Source organism: Magnolia sinica, chromosome 3 (assembly GCF_029962835.1).
Source record: "Magnolia sinica isolate HGM2019 chromosome 3, MsV1, whole genome shotgun sequence".
NCBI classification, from domain to species: Eukaryota; Viridiplantae; Streptophyta; class Magnoliopsida; order Magnoliales; family Magnoliaceae; genus Magnolia; species Magnolia sinica.
This window is the reverse complement of record NC_080575.1, coordinates 17,432,133-17,450,858: the sequence shown is the minus strand read 5'-3', so window position 1 is coordinate 17,450,858 and position 18,726 is coordinate 17,432,133. Positions and strand designations below refer to the sequence as shown.

Genomic DNA, 18,726 nt, shown 5'->3' with positions numbered 1-18,726 from the left:
ATAATTGCAAACACCTAATTGTAAGGTATTTTCATATTACATTCATTCTAATATATCTATCATTGATAGTAGATAGTTAGAAAATTAAATATATGAATTTTGTAGTCAAATTTAGGTTATCTGGTTCATAAATTCATCAGACAGTCCGATACAACTTCTCACCAAAGAGTGGACCGTTACACCACCATAAACATTTTCCAATTTATAAATGAATGTATATTTGGAATGCTTAGAATATTCCAGATTTAATCTATATTTTTTCATATTTTTTTGGCAAAAAAAAATTTTGCGCCATTACGGGCCGTTACGCCCCCGTATCCGTATCGGTTTTAGAGGTCACCGTTATGCCAACCGATACCGATACGGGACACCTTGGTTATCACATGGATATATCAATTATATCGTGTAATGTATCACTATTGTTATGAAAAATGAGGAAACAATGGGAAATTGGTCGAATTTTTCAATGAAACTTTAGGAATTGTTAAAAAAGACACCAAGATACTTAGAAATTAAAACATTACAAAAAAAGTGCACCTAATAGGTTTCCTTTGTATGGGGTTCTAATCTATGTACTGTCTAACTAAACTAATGCAAATATATTCAAAGTCTATTATATTATTTATAAATGTAAGAAATGTATGGAAACACAAGCAATACATTCAAAAGAAAAAGAAGTAGAAAACTAGAAATATACTTGTGAATAACGTGTGTGGTTGTGGCTCATACCCACAAAGAGCTTGGCTCAAAATCACCATCTCCATCTTGACAGGGCCCAAAATACTACCGCTACTCCACAAACAGACAATACTATGCCCAAGTTATAGTAGAATGATACTAGTGAAGACTCTCTAACATAACCTTGGCACTCATCCTTTCCGATTTGGAGAAATTTTGATTTTGATTTTGATTTTTTTTTTTTTTCTAATTTTCCACGAATCAACCCATCTCCCACCAAATCCCAAAACTAGAGTGTATGTTATGATGTTTTCATCAAACATCCATGAATACTCTGAAATGGAGGTCAATTGACTACTGATCGAAGTTGAATTTTGAATTTTTTTTTTTTTTTAACAATTTTAATTATTTTATTTTTTTTGAAAAATCCTCAAATTACCAAGAATCACTAGATCGGGTTACATACATGTTTGATTTTGTATTTGGATACAAAATTGCAACTGATTTTTGAGAAATTGAGAAATTTTGATTTTTCTCAAATTTTCCCCATCTCCTCAAATCTCGAAATCGAAGCTCCAAATTCATGTTTTTTCATGCAAACATGAAGAATCATGGATTTATAACAATTCGACGCTAATTTAACAAGATTTACAGCAAAAAAGATCAAAAATAAAAAATGCTCACTAGATCTAACAAGTAAGATATATTGGCACTACCTGTGTGTTTCGTATCACACAAGTGGGATACAAGATATATCGTGGGATATATCAGCCGATATCGCTGATACTGAAAGCATTGATATTAAAGGAATTGAGGATAGTAAGAAGTATATTCAATGCTACTTCCTAACGAAACTTTGGGGTCATCTTTAATATTTCCATGAGTTAGAAGTTGCCAGATCAAAGGAATGCATTAATCCATCTCAAGGAAAATAAGTTCAGGATTTGATCATAGAAATATGCCTTCTTAGTACTCAGCCAATTAATACACCAATGGATTCAAATCGTACATGTGGTTGAAGATTCAGGAAGGAATAGAAGATTGGTCGGGTAATTTATTGTAACGCCCTGAAAATCGGGGGTCGAGCAGGAGCTCAACTCTTGAGTTCCAATGCATCACTTATGCAACATAGATAATGATGGTTAAATGTTGTCTGTATTAACACGTTAAACATGAATGAGATTAAGCCAAAACAACATATCATACTCCAGAGACGATTAATTTAGGCAAGCGGAAGACTGTAATAGGTATATAAAACGTATAAGTAATCGTAGGTCTCCAGGGTATGATCATTTTACCAGGTCAATAATTACATGTAAATTCTCAAAATATACAAGATGATAAGGTGTAATGTCATCTAGTCCAAAACCCCGTAGCCCCGTCAGCGCAACTCCAGGTCTACAGAGACCTGTTAGAGAGTTGCATATAGCAGAACTCCTCGTCATCGAAATAGTCCGGCTCTGCTTCATAAGCATCGCCATCACCTGCAGCTAAAACAGAGTCTGGTTGGTGTGTACAACACCGTCCCAGAACGTGGGAGTGAGTGATCAACTCAGTGGAGCTATAGAGCAAAGGTTAACATGTTATCAATTCAATCAAACAGTAATGATAAAACAATACAACCAAACATCCCTAAGTTATCTGGTTAATGCAAATATGATATGTATTAATGATGCATGCCCTTGCCTGCACTCCCTCCACGATCTTCCTATTACGGTTGCGGCATGCACCCCTTCCTCTGTGCTCAACACCAACGCCAAAGGCACATGCAGTGCGACGTTATGAGCATGATTACCGAGTTCTTATTAGTCCTTTTCATACAGCAGGATTGGGAAGCTAAGGCACCTCCCTTTATATCATAACCCAAGCATTGATCCATCTAGGGTCGTCAATCGTAGTAGCCACATACAATAGATGGTTTTTCAGGTAGCTATGGAGAGGCTCGTCACCGTCAGCGTAGGCCTGGTTTATACTCTTGTTGCTATGGAAAGGCTCGTCGCCTCAGCGCAGTCTCAGAGTATGCTCGAGGTCACTACGAATGACTCGTCACCTAGTCGTAGGCCGACAGCTTGAATACAGTATCCCATATCATCGTATTCGGCTCACGAGTTTGGGTTGCTTATTGGTCACTACGGGGAGGCTCGTCACCCCAACGTAGGCCGATAGCTCGACCACGGTGTCCTATACCACCATGCTCGGCTCATGAGTCTTAGCGGATCGAGGTACTAAGGTTAAACGGAGTTTCCACTGGTGAGTTTGGTACCTTAGGTTCAAGCAGTAGCGTCCATACATGTTGAACATACATTGGGTCAATCGGGTTACTTGACGAGCTCGACTAGTACGAGCGTACGTCGAGCCGATCGACATGGAGCGCGTAAGCACTCCGCGTGGCCTAACCACTGTCGACTAGCAGCGTACGACTTGGATTCATCGGGCGTGTCTGTCGTGGCTAAGTAGTACGGCCACCTATCGTAAACCATTACCGATTGCCTGGACTACGTCGTAGCCCCAATCACATTCCAAAGATAGCATTCACGTATGGTAATCCAAAACAGCATGTGACAATAGAAATCAGGTATAAGTCGTACTTGAGTAATTTAATAAACACATACTACACATAGTATCATACATAGACATTTCATCCATACTGCACATAGTAGTAAGATAGGTTTATATAAAGGATACTGTAACCATAGTTAAAGGGATTGAGAATCCTATCCCAACACCCTCATTACATGCATTTAAACAAGTATTTTCACATTCAGGCATTTCATCAAACACTTAGACTACACATATAACATACATGTAATAACTTAGTTAAAACACATACTATAACAAATCCTCTCACAAAGGAGATGCCCGTATACAACGATCATGCATTTACAATCAATAATCATGGCAAGCACGAATCATAATTCCATATTCATTCCAGCATATCAACAAACACATGGATTTCACTATATTTAACATAGTTCATATATATGTGTAAAGTGCGGGAAACATCGTTTCTAAGCATGTGATAGCAATCAAGTCAGGCATAAATCATTAACTGACATTGAAAGCCTTGAAAACCATAACCTAAACACTTATAGTCCGCACCTTTCACCTGTAAACTCGTAACGAATTCAATTCGTTCTTTAATTTGTCATCTACGGCACAACGACAACCTAACGTATGAAATAGGTTAGCTAATTTATCCTTCACTCTATTTGAAACCCTAAAACAGATTAGGGTTAGGTTTTCTTACCTAAAAACAGGATCGGAATCGCCCGAATAGCGATACAAGAAGTGGTGGATAAGCACGTGGAGTAATGAGATTGAATCCCAGGAAGAAACGCCGACTCTCTCTCTCTTTCCTTCTCTTTTCTCTCTTCTCTCTCTTAGGGTTTTCCAAATCCGTATGGAATGAGAGAGAGAGGGTTTAAGGCACTTATATAGGCTCAAACGTGAGCTCAATGGCCCCAGGGCCATGGTATACTTAGGTTATAGCCAAAACTCATCTGTTTCGGCTCAATGGAGCACTTCTGGAGGCCCCTTTTCTGCGTGCGGTCAGACTTAAGCTCCCTGACATTGGATCTAGGTCGAGTTAAGTTTTCGGTCTGATCAGGTTTACAGATCGACCGTGGCGGACCAGTTTCAGTTCAACGGTCACCGATACTCGATCAGGGCTACAAGTACACTGACATGTGTTGGAAATTTCTCCTGATCCGAGGGTGTAATTGGGTCAGATTCTGACGGTCTAAATCCTTAGATTTGACCTGCAAGCGAAACGACTCAATTCACTTAAGTCCAAGTTCATTTTCTAAAGATATTCACGTTTCTCACACACTTCACTCCGGGCTCAAGTTGTGCGTTTCTGGATACTATTAGGACTTGATTTCCGAGGTGGTTGTCAAGTCCAGGAATGCGGCCCTAACCGTATGGTTTCGCAGTAATCGGACTATCGACACACGGTCCAGGTTCGATAAGGAGTTTCAAGGTGCTCCCGAGAGCAAACGGGTTTAAAGATTGATTCTAGATTTCAGGGTAAAGTAGTGTTCATGATTCTACAAGTTTTGGGTCTTACCGATCGTATTTAACACGATTAGTGCTAATTTCACAAGAAATCTGGTTTAGCACCTAGCTATTTCTCATCTAATTTCTAAAGGATTTGGTCCTTAGTGATTTCTGCCTGAAGTGGTACTCGGGTCTTTGTACGGATTTTCCGAGACGTTACATTTATCTATCCAACAATTACTAGGCCATCTATATCATATGCTGTGAGTGTTGTAAGTCAGCTTACAAGTTTTCCTAGGATGCCTCACATAGATGCGGTTATTTGGATTCTTTGCATCTTAAAGGAGAACATGAAACTTTATATAAAAAGAACAATCTTGATGAGGACATCATTTCATGTACACCCTTGCGTACGTATCAGAAGAGGAGGCGAGCCGCACCGATTTCCCTGTGGCTAGGCGAGTATTCGTGATTGTGCTGAAGACCACATGTGCATGTGCGAGCATCTAGAAGACCCCACACTGGGAAGATGCACATGGGCTGCTTATGGAGTGATCTAGACCGTTGGATCACATGATCAGGCTATTGATCGTGGATTGTCCACGCTAGTTTTCTTAGATTTTATCAACATTATAGGATTTAGTTTTCTTTATGTTATGTTTGGACATCATTATGAGTGTTTTAGTTGACTTTAGTTAGACTAGGGCTATTTTCATCAAAATTCACAAAACAGCGTGTTAATTGTATTTTTTAAAATTTCTTAAAGCTATAAAAAGAGGGCGGGCGTGTGACCCTCTCCCTCATTTGGTTCTGTGATTGAAAAAAAAGAAGAAGAAAAGACTCTTGCTTTCTTCTTCTTCCATCTTCATGCGATTTGAAGATACTTTTATGTAATTTGGAAGGGAGATTGGTGTGAGGTCTCCATCTATCCCCACACGACCATCTTTTTTCCCCTCTATCAATGTATTGTCTTCAAGTTCTTCGATTCTCACAACCTAAGCCTTCATCTTCTCCTAAAACCCTTTCTTCCATCCTCAAAACCCTAACCCTAAATCTAAAATCCCCAACTTTCCTACTTTCCCAAATTACCCAAACCCTAATTTTTACCCTAGGTCGTATTAGGTTTTCTACTTTGAAATAAACTATACCCTATGCTAATTTTATGTCCCTACATCCATTAGATCCTAGTTTCTTCTTATTTAATGATCTTGTGTGACGATGTTGGTAACTTAGGCTAGGATTATGAATGATGTTCTTTTAATTTTCATGGGATTCGTGATGATTATGGCAATGCCTGTGTTTTTTTTTTTTTTTTGTTAATTGTCTTACTTCTACTACTTGATCTCACAGGTTCTTTAGTTCATGCATCGGTTTTGCATCGAATCTTTTTTAAGTTGCAGGTATTTTGATGTAGATTGGACAGGGCTCCTTGCCTTGATAGGCAGTCTACTACCCATTGAACATTAGTGGGAGGAAATGTGGTCATGTAGAAGAGTAAAAAGAAACGTGTTGTAGCTTGATCAAGCACTAAAGTAGAATATATGATGATTTCTTATACTACTTGTGAGCTTACGTGGATAAAGAAACTTTTGCCAATAACGGGTTTTGTTGTGAGCCTATCAGTGCAGTTATTGTACAATAATCAAGCAACCTCCGATATTATAAACAATCTAGTTTATCATGAAGACCAATAATATTGAAGTCGATTGTCATTGCATGTGTGAGTAGTGTTCAAAGTATCGGTATCGCTACAAGTTTGGCTGGTTGGGGATACAGAAACAATATCTATAACTTTAATAATATTGCCGATAACCGAAAATGCAGGGAAACACTGGGTAAGCATGGGGAAAATGGTGAAATTTTTTAGTGAAACTTCAGGAGACGCTAAAGTACATATATTTGCATATTTAGGAATAAAAAATTGCAAAAAAATAAAAATGCATGCATAATAAGTTTTCATTTAATAGGGGCCTAAAAGCATGTGTTGTTGTAAGAAATCGGTCCAACCATCCCATCAATCCCATCTTATCCATCCAACCATCCAAACTTCCATTAATATTTTAGAATATTGACAACACATGATATTTTGCCGAGAAATTATCGATAACTAGAAAGGAAACGAAAGACCGTGGTCTCAATATTACCCATATTGCGAATACGATAATATTGCGATATTATTGTTGGCAATTTGAAAACTACATACAACCATGCGCCCATAAAAAAAATTTGAAATGGAATTTTTTTAACAAATAGATTTTTGGCGATGTCAATACATTGGCAATATTATCGAAATATCATCGATACATTGACAATACAAGTGATACCTGGAATTGACACAATCGAAAATATTGGTGATACATTGCCAATATCGATATTGGCGATACAAGAGTGATGCAGGACAATTAACCACTTGCTCTAAAAGCTCGAATTGATAGAGCATGGCGAATTAATCCCTTTATCTCATAGCCCAGGCCCTAAATCTATGGGTTAGGTCCTCGGCCGAACCCTCCTCGTGGGCCCCAAATCCATGGGTTCCGCCCTCTTGTGGGCCCCAAATCCATGGGTTCCTCCTTATACGAGCCACCCTCTTCACACGGGCTCCAAATCCATGGGTTATGCGGGCCACCACCCCAAGTATGCCCCTGCATCCTACAGGTCACCCCACTTGAGCCCGGTGTGAAAATGCCCAGGCATTAAGCACCCCCGGTGAGGAGTCTCGAACACAAGACCTCCTGCTCTGATACCAATTTGATGCAGGCCAATTAACCACTTGCTCTAAAAGCTTGAACTGATAGAGCATGGCGAATTAATCCCTTTATCTCATAGCCCAGGCCCCAAATCCATGGGTTAGGTCTTCGGCCGAACCCCCCTCGTGGGCCTCAATTCCATGGGTTCCTCCCTACACAAGCCACCCGCTTCACACGGGCCCCAAATCCATGGGTTATGCGGGTCACCCACCCCAAGTGTGCCCCTGCATCCCACAGGCCACCCCACTTGAGCCCGGTGTGAAAATGCCCCTGCATTAAAGAGACACCTGGAATTTACACAATAAAGAATATTGGTGATATTAATACATTGGCGATACTTAGTGATACATCACTGATACTAGGAATTTCTAATATTACTAGTGTCACTGGTATCGTTACCAGTGTTATCGGTATCACTGAGCTGAAGATACAGATAAATATTGAGGATATTTCAATAATATTGGGGAAACTTCGAACAATGTGCGTGAGAAGGTTTTTAGTGGTGAAATTTCTACGTTGTATTTTAGGTTTCAGGATTAACTTATTGATATGTTCACCAAAGCTCCTGACCACAATCAGTCCGCACGTATTTATTTCAAGCTAAGCATCGGTGACATCTATGCTCCATCTTGAGGGGAGTGTTTATGATTGTGGATGTGTTCACCTAGATGAATGAAATAATAGGCCGTACTGTCGACCTACCTAGTCTTAAGTTCAGTCCCTGTTTCTCTTTATCTAGTCACTTAGGCACACTTAATATTAAAAATTCATATTGTGAGGGGTAGTTTTGGGATTTTTTGCTTTTTTAACTTAAGATAAAAGAGAGAGACTAGGGGCGTGTAGCCCTAATTCTCTTCTCTCCATTCTCTACCTCTGTCTCTTTTTCTTTGTATTTTCTATTTCTTTTCTACTTCTATATAATCCTACATGTATGAATCTGCACTCTTGTGTGGTGAGGACATTAAATCCATGTCTTGTTGTAGAGACAAATTAATGCATGCTAATATATGTCACCGTCCATATCATACAAGATAACAAGCTGCTTAAGTTAGTTGCAAACACTATCTAGTAATTATGGATAACTTTCAAGTACTTGTGAACCGTGAAGCCCAACTCTTCCACTAGAAATTTGCCATTGGGATCACTTTCTAATTAGCTGGGGACTCCACAATTTCATTCTTGAAGGAATCTTCCGCATTATTAGCCATTCTCAACTTCTATGCACAATTATCATGTAAAGCAAACCAATATAAAACAGAAGGAATAATATAAAAGTTAAATGATCATATCATGTTGATTGGCTTTAAAGGGCACATACATCCGACAAATATTCCACCCAAGTAATGATGCCTTCATTATTGACCAAAATGCCTCCATGGCTCCAACAGCCTTGCTTACATGAGTGCACGCTTGTGTTGCTTTTCCCAAGTACATTATGGGGCTTAGCCACTTAGCTTTCTTCAATAGAAGAATATTGAACCTTGTAAAGGATTAAAAAACTTCCTAAATGAAAAAAAAGAAGGGATTTTACGATGTTTCTCTTACACATGACAAATCTATTCCTTTTAAGGTGATATTTTCTTCGTTGTTAATGGTGTATCCTACTCATCTTCCCATTCACTGGTTCTGAAATAGTTGCTGGTCATTTGCTATTTGTTTTGTTTCTTTCTTTCCCATTGCAGCATTGCACTCGTTGTGGACAATCTAGAGTTATTCAACCATCTTGCAAAAACATTCATCTCAAGGGCAGTTATAAGATTTATCATTCTTCTTTGGGGTGAAAAATCATGTCTGGATAGTGAAGTAATACAGGGAATACCCACTTTCAGTTACAAGGAGATCATAGATTTGGGACAAGACAGCCGCCAGGCTTTGCTTGCTTCACCAAATGCAGGTAATGCGCTCAGCAGAATAAAGGTCTGCATTGTTTTCATACTTTACTATCAGAAGCCTTATTGGTGTTTGGTAACTCAATTTATACACTGTCCGCATTCTCAGAAGCATGTTTTTCAAAGACGAGATGAGCAATCAAGTAACACATACTGAATTGGGATTGAGCTTCTTATCATTAGTTATAATGATAGTTCATAGTTGAAAGAACCATGTTTAAAGCAGGCTGAATTGTATATCAAAATCCAATTTTAAGATGTTTGTATATGATAGTTTCAAGGGTGGCCATAGACCCTGATCAAATCAAAATTTAATGAGTTAGTTATTTATACACTATACATCCAACCCATGGTTATCCATTTGAGTCCAACTAGAGTTCGCCTTTTTCCATAAAAACCTAAAAGAGGTTGAGGTAATAATTTTCATCAGAAGTAAGCCACTGATTCTTAGTTTCAGGAGATTATATGGGAGGTGGCCTTTGATCAATGAAAAAGTGTAAAAAAATTTATTTTTTTATTTTTATTTTTCTGCTTGAAATCTCTAGTTCTCTACTACCAACTGCTCAAAAACCTGCTGATCAATTTAGAACAAAATCTAGTCAACTCAGTTTGGTTGGACACTTAGTACTAGTCTAAACTCCCATTTATGTATACGAGGTCTGACTTGCCTTTGATTTCATAATTTGATGAATATTTCGTTTGACTAATCTGAGGTGACTCAGAATTGGGAGGAGTTAATCTGAGTTCGTAAACATAGTTGCAATTTTTGAAGGCTGTTTTGAAGTCGTATTGTATGCAGTCCCTAGCTCATCACATGAGATGAGATTCATGTTATAAGGCTTCTTATGTGGTTGACACAGTCATGACCTGTGTCAACTTGCATGAGTTGAATAGGGTCTTGGATGTATCAAGTACATAAAATGTTTATATCAACTGTTCAAGTCCATAAAAACGCACTATCAAATTCGAAACTGAAATATTAATATGTGAGTATAGTTTGTAGATCTCGAAAAATTTTCTATTGTTAAATTATAATTATAATTACCTAATTCTGATTATTATTATTATTTGTAAAAAGACACGTTCACCCATAACTTCCATTCATACTTCTATATTCCGCTATCAAGATGAAGGTAGAATTCAGTCTCATTTTTATTTTATTTTATATAATTATAAATTACTACAAATACTATACCTACTGTAATCTAACAAATTATGGGAGTAGGATATCCTGGTTTAGACTACAAAGTGGAAGAGCTTTATACATGTAACAGAAGTCAAATGTGAAATGATGATCTACCATCTGTCTGTGCTAGGGATTGTGAGTTGAAACATGAAGGATGAAAAACAAAAACATACCTGTGTTCATGGTCTGATTGATGCATAGTGTTGAACGGTTGATCCTGGTTCTGCTCGAATCCTCCTCTCAATCTTCCACTGTAATCTCATGTTTGATAGAGCTGGGATGATGCTTTCATTGCTTGAGTAGAGTGGGAACCCAGATGGATATTTATGGAGATGTTTCCCAAAACCCATCACTATGGTTTTTTCCACTCTTATGTCTCAACACTAAAATGACAATTTTCAAATTGCTCCACACTTCTAAACATACAACACTACATGACATGCGTGCAAAGAGTGCACTGGATCCCAATCACACGTCCAAGATCACAGCCAAAGTTCATCCTACCATATTCATATACCTCCGATACAATGGTAGGGTTCATTTAATTTTTCAGAAACTGATATCACAGTGCAGCCTGCCATATGGGTTTACACGCTCACACTAGGGACACGCGATAACACTAGTTTTTTTATATATATATAGAGGCATGCTCACCTACGCACGTGCGCACCTTTGCACACGTGTCATGGGTGTCGAATCCGAACGGTCCATAAGATGCGGAATCCCATGAAACCTTAGGGGGTGAATTTTCAACCTGATATAAGATTCTGGTGGGCCATAGCAAAGAGAAATTCAAATCAAGGGAAGAAACTGTTTGCATTTTTCATGGCCCACCGAAGTTTTGGATCAAAGTAAAAATTCGGACCAAGGGGTTTCATGAGGTTCTGCTTCATGTGGACCGTTCAGATTTGCGAGACTCATCAGATATGATGAGTTCTCAAAAAAGTTTGTATGTAGTACGTACGAATTGGTTCGCAGGTGAGCGTTTCCGTGTGTGTATATATATATATATATATATATTAGGCCTGTTTGATTTTCCAATTACAACCATAAATGGTTGTAAATGGGTCATGATTATTTACCCTGGTAATTAGGTGGTCACATTACAAGCATTTGACTGTAATGATGATTTTGTTACATTGTTTGTTTCACCTTGGAATCACCCTCAAAATGGTGGTTTTGTAATGTGACAACGTAATGATTACATTTTACTTTACCTCCCTTCACAATTGTATTTGACTCTTGATCTACTAGTCATAATTCCTTACTAAACAAACACCTAGAAATGGTAATAATGGCTCATTTACCTTGCATTTCATTGGAAATTACAAAATCAAACAGGCCCTAAAAAGTTTTGTTGGAATAGAACCAAGTGTAAAATACCTTATGAGATCTCACTTGACTCCAGTACATGGTATGGGAGTGGGTGCATGGTAAACTACATCCTAAATGTGGTATGCCAACGGTCGGATCATGTGATTCATTAGTAATATATGTGAATTTATATTGTAATTTTTATATGAAACACTTAATGCTATTACAATAGATCTTGCATGCATGATATTATTTCGTATTGAGCTATTGTATAATTAGAAGTATACATATCGTTAGTCTAAATATAAATTTAGATTACAACTAAGTAACGGCATCTGGTGTTTTTAGTAGCATGAGGTATTTATATTTGGAACTTCGATTCTTCATGTAAAACATGAAGGTACATAAAAACACACTAGAAAAAAACTGGGTTTCGTATTGCATGAAAAACATGAAGAAATCCATGATTCTTCATGTTTTGCATGAAAAACTATAGATTTGGAACTTTGATTTTGAGATTTAGGAGAGATGGCCGAGTAGCGGAAATTTGGGGAAAAGGTCAAAACTTTTCCAATTTTTCTGAAATTGGTTGCAATATTACCATCCAAACATGAAATCAAACATGTATATAACCTGTTCTACTCATTCTTGGCAATTTGAATATTTTTTGGGAAAAAAATTAATTTCTTAATTAAGAAATAATTAAATAATGTTATATATATATATATATATATATATATTTGATATCCATAGGAATATTTCTAGTTTTCTACTTCTTCCTTTGCTTTTGAATGTAACGCTTGTGTTTCAATACATGTCTTCTTACAATTATAAATTTTATGAATTGACTTTAAATATAGTTGCATGAGTTCAGTCAGATAGCGCATAAATTAGGACCCTATACAATGGAAACTTATTACGTGCACTTATTTTTTGTGATTTTTTTCTTAGTGTGTATTGGTGTCTTTTTTAACAATTCCTGAAGTTTCATTGAAAAATTTGACCAATTTCTCTGCGTTTCCCAACAACAGTGATAAATTAAATGATACAACCAATATATACCGTGCGATAACCAATACGTATCCGTATCCCAAGGGTGTGATACATTACGCGATAACAATATGGAAAACATTGATGGCATCTAAATATAGGTTTAATCATAGTAGGGTCATAACACCATAACTTCAGGTCAGTAAAAATAGTGATCCGGATCACAAATGGCCCACAATCGAGATTGCATGTGGAACATTGATTCAAATCCTGAAACACTCTTGTAAGAAGAGTTCATGTATAAAATCACTTGATCCTTAATATATTGATCCACTTGAATGTGTTAACAATAGAATTCGGAAACTATAGAGACACATCCGTTGCTTGTTTGACATCAACAATTGTGTGGAACCAAACCAATTTAAAGTAAAAACAAGTTCAAAAAAGAAACCTTAGACTATGCTTTTAAGGGGCGTTTAGATGGAGGAAATCTTAAACATGGATATGGAAATCTGTCAAGTATTCTTATAGAAATGGAAAGTTATGGATTCCGACAATAATTTTGCTATTTGTTTTGGAGAGTTTTATCATCATCATCATCATCATCATCTGGGAAAACTAATGCAGGGGCATTTTCACATCGGACTCGAGTGGGGTTGCCTGTGGGATCATGCAGGGGCACACTCAGGGTGGGCGGCCCATGTGAGACGGGTGGCTCATGTGAGGCGGGCCCCATCCGTGTGAAGCGGGTGGCTCGTGTGAAGTGGAACCCATGTGAAGTGGGGCCCACGAGGGGGGTTCGATCGAGGTCCTAACCCAGCCATGTGGGGTCCGGGCTATGAGATAAAGGGATTAATTCGCCATGTTCTATTAGTTTGAGCTTTTAGAGCAAGTGGTTAATTGTCCTGCATCAAATTGGTATCAGAGCGGGAGGTCTCGTGTTCGAGACTTCTCACCGGGGGTGATTAATGCAGGGGTATTTTCACACCGGGCTCGAGTGGGGTTGCCTGTGGGATGCAGGGGCACACTCAGGGTGGGAGGCCCGTGTGAGGCGGGCCCCATCCATTTGAAGCCGGTGACTCGTGTGAAGTAGAACCCATGTGAAGTGGGGCCCACGAGGGGGGTTTGGCCGAGGTCCTAACCCATGCGATGTGGGGCCTAGGCTATGTGATAAAGGGATTAAGTCGCCATGCTCTATCAGTCCCAACTTTTAGAGCAAGTGGTTTGTCCTGCATCAAAAACCTTGGAAAAGGAAACCAATTACATATATTAGTTGCATTTGAGCAATAATGTTTTTGGTTGTTTTAGTCGTTCCAAAAAAAAAATCTGTACTTTGTATCTTTGCGATATGTTGGAATGCATTTCATTATGTATCAACTGTTATGAGGTTGGCATTTGGTTCAGCTGACTAACTAATTTATTTATAGGACAACGTTATATTTATGAAGCCATTGACTCGGATGATATTGCTACACTTATGTATACGAGTGGAACAACTGGCACCCCGAAAGGTGTTATGCTTACACATCAAAATCTCTTGCATCAGGTTTGGGTGATGTCTTCTGCTCTTTAGTTTCTAGATTATTCAAGCGCGAAGGCATTAACTTTTTCCTCCACGGTGACTTCGATTTAGTGTCCTATGTCAATATTGTTTAAGACATTTAATCATATCAGTAGTTTGACTCCAAAGATGACATGCACCCTTAGAGAACTTTCTGTAAGCACCACTTAAGAATAAGAGTGAATATTACATTCTAAAATTTTAATTTAGTGCTTTAAAATCTCATATGGTTAATGTCAGATAAGAACTGGTTTCTCAGATCTTGAACATATTTTCCTCAAACCTTGAATGCATTTTCTCATATTTTGTCATTAGCTTTTCTATATTTTGAATGTGGCATCTTATTATACATAAGGTGACGTTTCCTTGTCCTTTTTCTTTAGATAAAGAGCATGTGGGACATTGTACCTGCACAAGCTGGAGATAGATTCCTGTCTATGCTTCCACCTTGGCATGCTTATGAGCGTGCTTGTGAATATTTCACATTTACGTATGGGATTGAACAAGTATACACGACTGTCCGAAACTTGAAGGTACTATCCTGTAGGTCATCTATAAGCTGTATTGTAAACATATATTTTTTTGAACTTTGTGGAGGCTTTATGTTGCAGCCATCTCAACTTGCAGTATGTAGCGGTTGTATATCCGTGCTTGATGAATCATGTTAACAATCTTTGCATTATCTTTTACCCTCTTGCTAGAAAGGAATCATGTTCTTTTATTTTCAAATCACTGGTTATTTTGACCACTCTTTATGCCATGCTAATATTTTTGTTGGTTTTAGGAAGATTTGCAGTGCTACCAACCACATTATCTCATTTCCGTTCCTCTGGTGTATGAGACACTCTATAGGTACATTCTTTTTAAGAGATCAAAACAATTTTCATGCACCATTACTTGAAGAAAATTATGGTTTTTCACCCAAAATTATTGAATCAGCTCTCTTGTTTGATACTTGAGTATATGGTTTAGGGGAGGTATATGAAATTTTTAAAAATAAAAATTAATTCATGATATTACCTTTTTATTTGCTGAACCATGTCATGTGCCCAGAATAACATCACCTAGCTCAAAAATCCGGCCTATCCACTCAAAATATGGACCACACCAATGGACAACCACCAGACTTGATCTGAAGTACAAGTGTTGCCCACTGGATCAACCTGATTTTTGCAGCAGGAAAATAAAATAACCACTACTCTGTCAAAACAGGCTTCTGAATCTCTGTTGTATTTGATCCGAGCTTTGATGCATGAAACATACAAATTTTGAGAATAGGTACCGCTTTAATACAACGGAGAACTCTGAATACAATTTGAGAAAAATGAAGTCTGCATTGATGTACAGTATCACTAGGATAGGAAATAAATGGATCCTCACCACTGCATGAATACATCACATGGTTATGGCATAGAAGTACATAACTTACCTTTGTATTACATCATCCTCTAACTCTATAGCCTGTATCTTGATGTATCATTTTGATGCTCCAATTCTCTGCTGCAGTGGAATCCAGAAACAGATTTCTACAAGCCCTGCTGCTCGAAAGTTTGTTGCACTTGCTTTAATCAAGATCAGTTTGTTATACATGGAGGCGAAGAGGGTTTACGAGGTATGCATCGTAGATTTATCTTTGTGGTATATTTTTATGGTAATCAGCATGCCTATACATCATCAGGTGAAGTACAGTTGAAACTTCCCAGTTTGTATCCTAAGATTGAACAGATTAGCTTATTTAAGGTTTCATCACTGCATTCATCTGAACAGAATGGATTCATTTTGTATTCTGATCTAGTTAAATATCTTGGTACCAATTCAGGCTGAATTACTCGTGGGTTGATCTTGTTTTGTAGGGGAGAGTCCTAACACAAAATCAGAAGCGATATCTGCCCTTAGTTTTTATATTTGAGTGGTTGTGGGGAAAATTTGTTGCTGCAATTTTATGGCCCTTGCATATGTTGGGGATGAAGCTTGTCTACAGTAAAATTCACTCGACCATTGGGATATCAGAGGTGATATTGGATTTATTCTTTTCTAGAGAAAAGAATACTTCTTTCTTATCTATTTTAGTGACAACTGATTACTGTATGCATGGTAGCACTGGGAATAAATAGCAGATTTTGTATGACACTCTGCAGGCTGGTATCAGTGGAGGTGGAAGTCTGCCTATGCATGTTGATAGGTTTTTTGAGGTCAGATACATCTACACTGTTATCATTGGGGTTAAGAAATTTCTGTGGTCAGGTTGCATATAAATATGCACTACACATGCAGGCAATTGGCGTTAAGTTGCAGAATGGGTACGGCCTGACAGAGTCTTCCCCTGTTGTAGCTGCTCGACGACCTGCGTGTAACGTAAGCAGCTAATCTTGTTTACAGCATAGGACTTCTCCTAGCTAATTGTTCGGTACCTCAAGAATTAGTAATAAAATGATATCTATCTCATGTACATTGTCATAAAATGGATAACTGTTGATTCTTAGTCCCCGATCAATTTTCTGTTCCATTTTTGGTGTGCTGGGTGTTTATATGTATGTATACTTTCATTCTGTGATAGATTATGAAGAAAATATTGCCCCTACAATTGAAAGAAATGGTAAAGTAATTAATGCAGGGGCATTTTTACACTAGGCTCGAGTAGGGTAGCCTGTGGGATGCGGGGACACACTCGGGGTGGGTGGCCCGTGTGAAGCGGAACCCATGTGAAGTGAGGCCCATAAGGGGGTTCGGCCGAGGTCCTAACCCATGCGATGTGGGGCCTAGGCTATGAGATAAATGCATTGATTTGTCACTCTCTATCAGTTCGAGCTTTTAGAGTAGCTAATTGTCCTGCATCAAAGTGGTATCAGAGTAGGAGGTCTTATGTTCAAGATTCCTCACCGGGGGTGATTAATGCAGGGGCATTTTTACACTAGGCTCGAGTGGGGTAGCCTGTGGGATGCGGGGACACACTCGGGGTGGGTGGCCCGTGTGAAGCAAAACCCATGTGAAGTGGGGCCCATGAGGGGGTTTGGCCGAGGTCCTAACCCATGCAATGTGGGGCCTATGCTATGAGATAAAGGGATTGATTCACCACTCTCTATCAGTTCGAACTTTTAAAGTGGCTAATTGTCCTGCATCAGTAATATATTAGTGGTGGTTTTCTAATTTTATTTGCTTCCCTACCATGCAAATTGACCATTATACAAATGAACTATTCCAACCACAATTAATATTCTGCGAGTGAGAATTGATTGTAGTTCAATTGTGGTTGCTTTATGATCTTCAAAGCTTAGGAATTGCCTATGCTGAGAATGATATTCTTAACCCAAAAGATGCAATTATATATCTTGATTATCATAGGTTTTAGATAGAGGATAGAAAATCTGGAAATTTACACATCACAACTGGAAGTTTTCAGGATGCATTACTCAAATACTAGTCATCAAAGGATAATAGAAGTGAAATAAGTGGAGTCCTCTTGTGAGAACAAAACATCTATGGTGTTATAATGGGTAGTTTACAACGTGGAAAAACACAGGAAGTTGCACCTACTTGTAGTGTAAAGCCAAGAGAGGGAGTCAGGAATATGACACAACAAGACAAGCTAATGTGGAATGAAGAATTGAAATTGCTTCTCCATTAAAGTGATTTGCACCCACAAAAGTCCCCTGGGTGTGCCCTGGACCTTGGAAAATGCAAATAGATTATTCCTTTGAGATTCATTAGGGCTCCTGCAGCTTGATCAAAACTCCAATGATTATTCATTGTAACCATGAACAATTGAAAATAACAAAGCGAGATTTAGAGTTTAAGGTTAAGGAGAAGAAGCAAGGAAAAAATAGAGACAGAACAACAAGAGGAGGGAGAGAGAGAGAGAGAGGGGCAAAGTGATTAGGGTTAATATCTTGTTAGTCAATGGAGGGGCCATGTACTCTTCTTCTTGCAAATCACCATGAAGACATACATTGTTGACCTCAACTTGATGCAGAGGCTCGGAGTTATTAGCAACAAGAGATAATAGCACGCGCATAATTAATTTTGCAATTGGTGCGAATGTTTAATGAAAATCAACCCGCATGGTTTTAGTAAAAACCTTTGCTAACCGTGCTTTATATCGCTCCCTCTATCCTATTAATACTACAAAGTGAATAACCACTTACATCTCACAACATGTTTCTCTGATGGTTATTGTAGAAACTCCTGTCATCATCATCATCTAAGCCTTATCCCAACTACACAAATTCCCATGTCTGATCTTTTTCAAGATCTCACATATCACCAACGCTAGCTTCTTACTACTTGGGATGCAATAATGCTTCGTTGACTGTTTCATCTCTAGTTTCGAGGATTTTGTGAGAGGAGTTTCAAGAGACGAAAGCAAAG

At 38.2% G+C, this 18,726-nt stretch overlaps 1 protein-coding gene across 4 annotated transcripts in view; it reads left to right on the top strand.

The window, feature by feature from the left end:
• LOC131239626 (probable acyl-activating enzyme 16, chloroplastic) overlaps positions 1–18,726 on the top strand; it is a 127,608-nt gene that overhangs the window by 43,790 nt on the left and 65,092 nt on the right. For all 4 annotated transcript variants that reach the window (XM_058237426.1, XM_058237427.1, XM_058237425.1 and 1 more), the window contains 8 exons: positions 9,104–9,315; positions 14,228–14,346; positions 14,745–14,894; positions 15,146–15,213; positions 15,868–15,973; positions 16,215–16,373; positions 16,500–16,553; positions 16,636–16,716. In XM_058237426.1, coding sequence (XP_058093409.1) covers positions 9,104–9,315; positions 14,228–14,346; positions 14,745–14,894; positions 15,146–15,213; positions 15,868–15,973; positions 16,215–16,373; positions 16,500–16,553; positions 16,636–16,716 — 949 coding nt within the window. The remainder of the gene's footprint in view (positions 1–9,103; positions 9,316–14,227; positions 14,347–14,744; positions 14,895–15,145; positions 15,214–15,867; positions 15,974–16,214; positions 16,374–16,499; positions 16,554–16,635; positions 16,717–18,726) is intronic.